This window comes from Elephantulus edwardii, unplaced genomic scaffold, assembly GCF_000299155.1.
Source record: "Elephantulus edwardii isolate Elephantulus edwardi_28Jun2011 unplaced genomic scaffold, EleEdw1.0 scaffold00259, whole genome shotgun sequence".
NCBI classification, from domain to species: Eukaryota; Metazoa; Chordata; class Mammalia; order Macroscelidea; family Macroscelididae; genus Elephantulus; species Elephantulus edwardii.
This window is the reverse complement of record NW_006400009.1, coordinates 3,871,126-3,882,149: the sequence shown is the minus strand read 5'-3', so window position 1 is coordinate 3,882,149 and position 11,024 is coordinate 3,871,126. Positions and strand designations below refer to the sequence as shown.

At 37.2% G+C, this 11,024-nt stretch overlaps 1 protein-coding gene across 1 annotated transcript in view; it reads left to right on the top strand.

Moving 5' to 3' along the window:
• Positions 1–11,024, top strand: part of NME5 (NME/NM23 family member 5) — a 36,068-nt gene that overhangs the window by 21,415 nt on the left and 3,629 nt on the right. The window contains exons 3-4 of the mRNA XM_006899502.1: positions 1,632–1,732; positions 5,442–5,560. Of these exons, the coding sequence (XP_006899564.1) occupies positions 1,632–1,732; positions 5,442–5,560 (220 nt within the window). The remainder of the gene's footprint in view (positions 1–1,631; positions 1,733–5,441; positions 5,561–11,024) is intronic.

Below are 11,024 nucleotides of genomic sequence, written 5' to 3'. Positions count from 1 at the left end.
TCATGCTCAGTAGGGTGGAGGGACAACACAGGAGGGGAAGGCCCTCTATGAGGTGGATTGATTCAGTGACTGGGATAATCGGGATGGGAATGTCAGAGACAGTGTGATTGGCACAGGACAGAGCAGAGTTTAGGGTTGTTGTACAAAGGGTTGCTATGAGTCTCAAGTGACTTGACGGCACATAACAACAACAACAACAACAACAACTTAGCTAATGGACTGGAAGAAATCCATGCAGCTGTGACGACATGTGGCTTTGGTGACAATTTGGACTTTTTTTCTAAATTACTTTTTATTTAAATGGAAAATGAACTTTTTAAAAAAAATCATTGTTAAAAAAATAATCACTGTTGCTCATTTTCTTCCCCTCCTCCTTCCCCCAGCCTGCCCCACAATGTACCCCTCGTTCCAGATTGTTTTCAGTACATATAATGCCTTATCATATATTCCTTTTGGACAGTTCTTGTCTGTTCTAATGCAGTGTTCATTATCTATCCACTCTTTTCTCATTCTTTCCCCAACACCCTTCCCTCATCTGTCTTATTTTATAACGGTGGTAAGCAGAATTTGTCCTTCTGTGTGTGAGATCTTTCACTTAGTATGATCTCCTCCAGGCTTCATATGTTGTGTAATGTTTTATGAGTTCATTGTTTTTTCAGTACTGCATAATATTTCATTGTGTGAATGTACTAGAGTTTTTGTATCCATTTGTATCCTTAGGTTGCTTCCATCTCTTAGTTATTGTGAATAACTCCACAATAAACATGGGCTGTGCATACATCTGTTTGAGTCATGGCTATGGTTTGTTTAGGATATATACCTGGGTTAAATGGTATTTCTATTTCTAACTTTTTGAGAAAGCACCACATTCCCTTCCATAGTAGCTATACCATTTTGCACTCTAACCAACAGTCAGAAGGAATGCCAATCTCTCCACAATGTCACCAGAATTTGTTGTTTCTCTTAACTTTGCTATTGTTGCTAGGGTGAGATGATATCTCATAGTTGTTTTGAAATGATCTTTTTTTTTTTTAAAAGGAGTCTTTCATTTTAGATTTTCACCTCTTAAATATATAAGCCCAGTATGACAAAAGACCTCAGAAGAGGTCTGATTTATGATTGATTAACCTTATTTTCTCATCCTTCCTAAAGTACATATTTTTTTCAGGGAAAACTAGAGTTATAGTTTAAAAAATTATGATATCGAACATTTATGTTGTTGTGTACTATCAAGTCAGAACAGACCCATAGCTGACCCTCCAGTGGGTTTTCAGAGGCAGTTAATTGCAAGAGAAGAGATTGCCCATCCTTTCCCCATACTATGGACTAGAACTGTGACTTTCCAGTATTATCACTAAACATCAGGAAACATGAAGCTCTTGAATATACATTGCTTTTTCACTTCTAAAACAACACCTCTGTTTTCCCTAGGAATTCCTGTTTTCCCAATGTATTTCTGCTAATGTTTAAAGTTCTAAATCCTGATCCTTATAGATTTAAACTTAAATTTAAAGTAAATGAAAGCCTCTATGTATGAGAAGTGACAATACTTTGGTAAAATTCCAAAATAGAATGCATATATAAAACATGAATAAAAGAGTGGATGGTCATCATCTCTAATTTGCTTTTAGTCTAAGAGCAATTTATGGCACAGATGATCTAAGGAATGCACTTCATGGAAGTAATGACTTTGCTGCAGCAGAAAGAGAAATTAGATTCATGTTTCCTGAAGGTGAGTTCTTTATGAAAAAGTTGGTAATCCCATCTGCTTATTATTTTCTTTTCCTACTTTTTGGGGGAGATCTAGCTAGGAGGGGAGATAATAGGATTTTTCTCTGATACATTATATTAGATTCTAGTTGTAGTTACTTCAAAATCTGAAGCCAAGAGAAATAAAACCATATATCTATAGTAAAATTGTTAACAGTTACAGCTTGCTCAACTCCACAATCAACAATCTTGGCACCAGCAGTTACAAATTGCATTAGGTAAATCTGCTATGAGGGACCTTCCCAGAGTACTGAGAAGCCACAGTCTAAAGACTAAGGTGCACCTGATCCAGGCCATGGTCTTCACAATGCTTGCTATGCATCAGAGCATTGGACAATGACTAATGATGACAGAAGAAGAATTGATGTCTTTAAGTTGTGGTGCTGGAGAAGACTCTTTAACATACCATGAAAACATGCCAAGAAAACAAATAGGTCTGTTTTGAGGAGGGTGAAACCAAGTTTCTCCATGGAAGCTAGGATTTTGAAGCTGTCTCACATATTTTGGCCATGTGGCCAAGAGAAGGATATCATGCTCGAAGGTGGAGTGACAGTGCAGGAGAGGAAGACCTCAGATGAAATGGATTGATACAGTAACTGGGGCAATGAGGGTAGGTGTGTCGGAGTTAGTGATATTGGTTCAGGACAGGGCAGGATTCAGAGCTGTTGTGCATAGGGTCACTATGAGTCACAGGTGACATGGCAACATATAACAACAACAAAGTAAAAATATTTTTAATGTGGATGCTAAATCCATTCAGTGGGGATTAGATGTTCTTGCTGTTGTTGTTACGAATCATAAAGACCCTATGAACCTTGCCCTATCCCGTACCATCATCATCTCTGCCATGCTGAAGCCCATTGCTAGAGTCACGGTGTCAGTTCATCTTGTTGAGGGTCTTCCTCTCTTCTTCTGATGCACCATCTTTGCCAGCATTAGGTTTTCCCCCCAAAACTGGCCACTCCTGACAACATGCCAAAAGTAAGTGTGACAGGTTTCACAATCCCTGCTTCTAAGGCATACCCTAGTGATGCTTCCTCCAACATAAATTTGTTTGTTCTTTTGGTATATATCCAAAAGTTGTACAGTGAATAAGGATGACAGAGGAGTCATTGATGCCTTTGAACCTTTGTGTTAGAATACTGAATATCTCACAGACTGCTGACCCTCCAGTGGGTTTTCAGAGATAGTAAATTGCGTGGAAGGAAAGTGCTTATTTTTCTCCCATGGAGCAGCTGGTGGATTCAAACCATGTGCCTTTGGGTTAGCAGTACAACTCCTCACTGCTAAACCACCAGAGCTCCCTTTTATTTCATTGTTGAATGTGTTGTTAGGTGACATTGAGTTGAGTACAGCTCATAGCAACTCTATGAACAACAGACCTAAACCCTGTCCGTCCTGTGCCATCCTCATCATCTTTGACAGACTTGAGCCCATGCTGCAGACACTGTGTCAGTCTGTCATGCTGAGGGGTCTTCCTCTCCTTTGCTGACCCTTCAGCTTTCCAAGCATGATATCCTTTCCCAAGAATAGACTCGCTTAGGTATGTGTCCAAAGTATGAAATACAAAGCTTTATCATCTTTGCCTTCAAGGAGTACTCTGGCTGCACTTTCTCCAAGACACATTTGTTCTTTTTGCAGTTCATGAAATATTCAGTGCTTTTCTCCAGTGCAACTCTAAGGCATCAATTCTTCTTCTGTCACATTATTCATTGTCTAGCTCTCTGATGCATAGCAGATGATTGAAAAGACCATGCCTGAATCAGGCATACATTGCTCTTCAAATTGACATCATTATTGTAGACTAATTAAAAGTTTTCCTGTGTTTAATTTATTCAACAAATTTATTTTGGTACTCTGGTGATGCAGTTCATGAGAATTTGCACTTCTAAGCCAAAGTCTGACCCCCTCAGGCAGTTCAAATCTACCAGTAGCTTCTGAGAAGAAAAGAGGATCATCTCCTCCTGGGTGAGGTATAGCCAGGAAAACCCAGCAGTGAGTCAGCTGTGAATTGGTTCTGACATCAAGGCAATACCATGTAGTTTTTTAGTTTTGAATATATGTCAGAAATGAAAAGATAAATAAGATAACCCTACTTTCAAGATGCTCATATTTTTAAAGTCTATAAGAAGAAATAGTGTAAGGTGTAAAATGATAAATGTCATATATTGTTGTTGATTGCCTTCAAGTCGAGCATGACTTAACGCGACCCTATGAACTAAAGGCCTGAAGCCCCTCTACAACTATCAACATTTATCAAAGTTCATAGTTTCTGGAAGCATGTTGTTTAGGAAGTAGATGCCACTCCTGCTTCCAAACCTGTCATAGAATGTTACTGGTTGAGTTGCCTGCAATGCATAGCAACCCTATGTACAGCAGTTCTGAACTCTTCTCTGTCCTGAGCCAGTGTCACTAATTCTGACACACCAACCTAGATGAAAAAGCAGTCGTCTGAACAAAACAAAATTACCCTGCATGGTTTAAAACCAGGAAAGGTGTGCATCAGGGTTGTATCCTCCCCCCATAGCTATTTAATCTTTATTCGGAGCAATTTGAGAAGCTAGAGTATATGAGGAATGTGGCATTATGATTAGAGGAAGATTCATCAACGGCCTGCATTGAATAATTGGCACAACTTTGCTTGCAAAAAGTGGAGAAAAGATTGACATTATTAACAAGTTCAGTTAATTTAGAAAAATAACATAGAACAGAAATGCTAGTACTTACATTAGAGCAAGAAATAATTTTTATATGCATATTCACTATAAAGAGCTAGATACTCACTATTGTATATGTTTTACTTAGAACAGTAACAGCTATATATTGAGCTCCAAATGATATTATTGAATGAAAAAATCGATCTCCTAGCTGTTACAGATTGATTTGTTTTTCTTTCACAATATTACTCATTATAAAAATAATATTGTAGGAAACATGGAAGTGTAAAAAAAGATAAAATTGAAAACTAATTCAACTAGAATCTTATTAATCATCCCTGTTAACATTTTATATGCTTCTTGCCAGTTGTATTTCTTGGTAGTTGTGGCTTTTTAAAAACATTTTTTAAATTTTATACTGGTTTACTTACAAAGCTTGTCTACTTTGTTTTTCACAGCAGGTGATAGGGTGAGTAAAGGAAAGTTGCTTTTGTTTTTAACCAAACTGTTGCTGCAGTCTTCAGGTGCTCATCTGCTGATCTAAAGGACAGCAGTTTGCGCCCACCAGACCCTCCTTGGGTTGAAATTAGAGCCTTAGAAATCCCGTGAAGCAGTTCTTCTCTCTTCTATGGCATTACAATGAGTTGATGTGATAGCAGATGGCTTTATTTTGTTGTTAGGCTATTAAGTTGGTTTATTCTTTTAAACATTAAAGACATTTCTCACATCTTCAAGGAGCACTGGTGGTTAAGTGGTAAGAAGCTGCGCTGCACCTCTGAAGGCACACAGTTCAAATCCACCAGCTGCTCTGTGGAACAAGGATGGGCAGTCTCCTTCTATGCGATTAACTGCCTCTGAAAACCCACCGGAGGGTCAGCTCTGGGTTGGTTCTGACTTGACAGCACACAAGAACAGATGTTTCTCATACCATTAAAAATTATTTGAAGGCATCTTTTTAACAACTCTATAATATATTGTTATTTATGCTTCATAAAAGCATATTTGTATTCACAGTGGTGATTGAACCAATTCCAGTTGGACAAGCTGCTAAGGATTATCTGAATTTGTACGTAATACCAACTCTGCTTAAAGGACTCACAGAGCTGTGCAAGCAAAAACCAGCAGATCCTTTTGTAAGAATTTTTTTTTCGTGTACACTGAAGTATTATCTATAGTTTTGTGTTTAAGATATTGATTTAAAAGCATTGATAGCCGTTTTAAAAGAAAATTCAAAAAAATCTACTTCATAAAAAACAAAGCAAAACAAAATCACCCTACTTCATATCTATTTTGTATATTTCTTTTGTGTAACTTTTGATTGCTTCTTTTCTTGCTGTTTTTAACTCTTTTATGGAAGTCATTCTAAGTAGTATGCTTTAAATGATCACATTCTTCAGTTGCTGAGCATTGTTTTTGGGTGTGGTTTATATGGTAATTCAAATGGTATAAGTGAAAATATGTTTGAGTGATTTTTTGCTCAGTTTCCCCCCCTAACATCTCATATTTTTTTAAAAGAACAACTTATTCACATGTCTAAATACCTCAACATTTCTTGGAGCTAGAGTAGAGTACTAAGTATCTTGTATGAATGGTCTGCGCTTAATTAATTGGTCATTTAGGTTGCTTCTACTCTTTTGTTGTTATAAGCAATGCTATAATAAATATCCTCATTTATGCATCAGCATACCATTTTATCTGATAAATTCCTAAAAATGAGAATACTGAATAAAAAGTAAGGTACAGTTTTATTTTAATAAGTATTGCCAAATAACTTTTTTGCTATGGTTGTACCATTTATACACCAATCAGCAGTGACTGAGAAGACCTGTTCTGTGTGCAGCCTTTGTTTTTTACTAAACTGATAGGTGAAATTTCATAGTGTAATTTTTAATTCTTTTGTCATGATTGAGTGTATTTTCTTCTTTTTCAACTTAAATATATGTGTTTGGAGGGTGGGTAGGTAGAAAAGTGCAACAATGAATGACGGGAAGCCCTAAGTCTCTGTAAACTTTCATTAAAATTAATAAAAAAAAGATAGGTGTTTGTTTTATATGAAATTTTTGCTTTCTCTAGTTTTCTTTTGAGTTTTAGGTCTTTTTTTTAATTGACAATTTAATGACAGTTTATAGAGACTTTGGATTTCCATTCATTCATTGTTGCACCTTTTCCTCCCTGCCCACCCTTTCCCCCAGTATGCTTTTCTCTTTGATAAGAAAAAAAAATTACTTCATTGTTAGACAATCCCTCCTCCCTCAGTCCACTTTACTATGAAGCTCTTATTCTGGACTCTTGTTATGACAATAATACCTAATCATATATGCCTCTTAAACAGTTCTCTTCCTCATCTCTTTAATGCAGTGTCCATTATTTATCTCCTCTTTTCTTAGTTTCTCCCCAAACCCCCATGTCAGTCCTGTTTTGTAACAGTGGCATTATGCAGTATTTGTCCTTTTATGACTGAGATATTTCACTCAGCATAATGTCCTTGCTGCTCTGTTGAATTTTGCTATTGGCATTGGAGTGAGATGATATCTTTACTATATAGTAACACTGTATGTTTGGGAAGCCAATCCTCTGTGGTATGTTTATAGCCTCTGGGTTTCTGACTATGTTTAAAGAAAGTTTTCTGCTCTAAGATAATTAGGAATATGCTTCCATGCATTTAGTGTTTTATATTTTAAACTTATGTCTGTTCATTTGTAAGTTCACTTCACTGGCCTAATTATTATTGTTGTTGTTTAATGCCATCAAGTCGTAGACGACTCATAGCGACCCTATGAACGAACAGCCTGAGCACTGTTCGTACATAGAGTTTCCAGAGGCAAGCCATTTTGGAAGTGGATTGTAGCTTAAAAATATTTTTAAATTACTAACTGTAAACTTTCCAATTATTTTCTTTTTCATAATTTTCTTGTCTTTCTTTGCTTTATCATTTTTATTATAAATATGTTCAGATTACAAAGAGAGGAAGACCCTCAAGATGAAGGATTAGCACAGTGACTGTGATAGGTAATAATTGTAGGGGTGATGCCGGATAGGGCACAGTTCAGATCTGTTGCTCATAAGGTCGCTGTGAGTCAGGGTCAATTTGATGGAAACTAACAACAGTAATAGTAACAACCCTCATTTTTTCTTTTTTAAATAAAATAGTTTGATTTCTTTTTGGTGATAATACATACAACCATAAATATATTCATTGACAATTTCTACATGAACAGTTACATAATATTGATTATGTACTTTACCTTTTATTCCCATTCTAAAGACCCATACTTTTCCATCGCTATTAATTTAGTTTCTCAACCCCTTAAAGTTCTCATCTATGCTGTAGATTAACTGTTACCAGTTTGCATTAATATAAACTATTTTCATTAAGAGTCTAATGCTCAAGTAAATATTGTTTATTAATTGAGTTTAAGTGTTTAAATTAACAGTGACTTCATGGAGTGGGTTTTGATCAAGGTTTAAAGACAGTGTATGAATTGAGAAAAGAAAAAAAATCAAACCTTGAGTGGCAATATAGAAGGATTTTATGTGAAAAATATTGAAAGATGCAGGAAACATCAAAAAAGGTGGAAGGAATACAGAATCTGTAATAGAAATATTAGTTGATACTTAGTCATTTTAGGAATTACCATAGAATTGAAGTTCTATGCTGAGAAAACAAAGATTCTTACCACTGGACTGACTGGCAGCATCATGATAGATGGTGAAGAGATTGAGATTGTTAACAGCTTCAGTTTGCTTGACTCCACAATCAACACTCTTAGTACCAGCAGCCAGGAAATCAAAAGATAGATTGCATTGGGAAAATCTGCTGTCAGGGACTTCACCAGAGTTCTGAAGAGCGATGATGTCAGTCTAGAGACTAAGTGTACCTGATCCAGGACATGGTCTTTGAAATTACTTGCTATGTATCACAAAGCTGGGCAATGACTAAAGATGATAGAAGGAGAATTGATGCCTTTGAGCTGTGGTTCTGGAGAAGAGTATTGAATATACCATGGACTGCTAGGAGAACAAACAGGTTCATCCTAGAGAGGGTGAGACCAGGCTGCTCCTTGGAGGCAAGGATTCTGAAGTTCCATCTCACATACTTTGGTTGCAAGGAGGGACCAGTCCTTGGAGAGGGACATCATGCTTAGATGGGTGGAGGGACAGCACAAGAGGAAGACCCTGGATGAGATTGATTGATTCCATAACTGGGGTAATAGGGGTAGGTATTTCAGAGACAATGAAGCTGGCTCAAGATAGAGCAGGGTTCAGAGTTATTGTACATAGGGTCACTATGAGTTGCAAGTTACTCAACAGCACATAACAACAAAAACAACTACAACTATCCACAGTGCTGAAGAAGTCTAGGCTGAATACAGCATTGGGGTAAAACAAGGATCTAGGAATTGATAGAATACCAATTAAGGCATTTGAATAAACAGATGTAGTTCACTTGTCTTTGCCAAGAAATTAGGAAGATAGCTTCCAGGTTAACTGATTGGAAGCAACTCATATATGAGTCACTAATAAAATATATTCAACAAAATATAGAAGTCATCAAACAGTATGATTAACATGATATATAAATAAAATCTTGCTGGGGATTATTAAAAAATGGGTTTTGTTGTTGTTGTTGTTGTTTACTATAGAGTTGGAACAGAACCACAGCTGACCCTCCAGCCAGATTTCAGAGGCAGTAAATCACACAAGAGGAGATTGACCAAATTTCTCCCAAAGGGCAACTGGTGGGCTTGAACTGTGTACCTTTTCGTTAGCAGCACAGTTCTTTACCACTAATCCACCAGAACTCTGAAAAGTTATTAGAACAGAACATTGACGGGGGATGGCCAGACATTTAGGCTAGATTCAGAAGAGGCCGTGGCATAAGGCATCATTGCTGATGTCAGAGGTATTTTGGTTGAAAGCAGAAAATTCCAGAAAGATGTTTACTTGTGTTTTATTTACTACTCAGAAGAATTTGTTTGTGAGGATCATAATAATTTATGGATAACATTGAGAAAAATGGGAATCTCAGAATACTTAACTGTGCTCATGTGGAACCTGTACATAGACCAAGAGACAGATAATCAAACCGATCAAGGAAATATGAATACTACATGGTTTGTGGGGGGAAAAAAGTTTTGTGTCAGGGTTGTATTCTTTCACTATACATATTCATTCTGTTTATTGAGCAGACAGTTTGAGAAGCTGGACCGTATGATGAGGAATCTAGCATCATGATTAGAGGGAAACTCATTAACAGCCTGAGCATTGCAGATGACACAGCCTTGCTTGCGTAAAATAAAGAAGATTTGAAACTCTTGTTGATGAAACTAAAAAAGTGTAGTCTTCAACATAGATTATACCTCAGCATTCGAAAATTCTCATGAGTGGACTAATATACAACATTGTCATAAATAGAAAAAATATAGATGTTGTCAAGGATTTCATGTTGCTTGGATTCCAGTTGACATGTGTGGAAATTGCATTGAAAAACTGAGGGAGCTCTGGTGGCCTAGTGGCAGGAAGCAGCACTGCAATCCCCAAAGCACACAGTTTGAATCCACCAGATGCTCCTCTGGAGAAGGAGGGGCAATCTCCTGTGCCAGTCGGATCTGATTCAAGGCACACAACAGAAGAAAAAAACAAAACAAAACCACCCAACATTAAAATTACATATTACAGTGGTCACATCTGTTGCCACAAACCTCTTTAAAGTGCTGGACAGCAAAGGTGCCACTTTGAGGACTAAAGTGGATGTGAGTTAAGCCATGATAGCTTAATTTACTTCTGATGTATGTGAAAAGTTGGACAGTGAACAAGGAAGATCAAAGAAAAATATCTTTGAATTGTAGTTATGTTAAAGAATATTCAGTGTATCGTGGCTTACCAGAACAATAAACAAATCTTACACAGCAGAGAGGGTAAGAACGGCACAGGGTCAGGCAGTGTCTCATTCTGTTGTGCATAAGGTTGCTGTGAGTTGGAGCTGAGTCAGCACCAAACAACAACAGCAGCACAGTGTTTGTGTATAGATTTATTATGTGCTATCTGATAATTACCACTTTACCAAATCCATGCCAATATTGTGGAACAGACAATCAGTTGTGTTATCTGCTAGTCCCAGTGAAAGTTGAAGACCATTAAAACAAGCCCATGAGAGCCAAAATAAAACCTTAAGTTTATTCTACCTGAATTTAAAAGTCGACTAAAAAATAGATTTGATCAATTGAATGCCAGTGACCAAAGACTAGATGAACTAGTTGTGGAATGACATCAAGGAAGTCATCCATGAAGAAAGCAGAAAGAAAAGACCAAAACGGATGTCAGATGAAATGGAAACATACTCTTCAATGTAGAGAAGCTTAAGCAAAAGGAAGAAATCATGATATAAGAGCACCAACCAGAAGATTCCAAAGGATGGCTCGAGAAGACAAAGCAAAATATTTTAACAAAATAGACAAAAATTTGGCCAGACGGGAGAACGCCGCTGCCAGATGGAGTTCCACCGCGAGAGGGGCCTGGAAGAGACCCGGGAAGAACAACAGCCAGCCACCTACCACGGAACTCCAGAGGAGCGAAGACTGTGAGACCCCAGAGGAA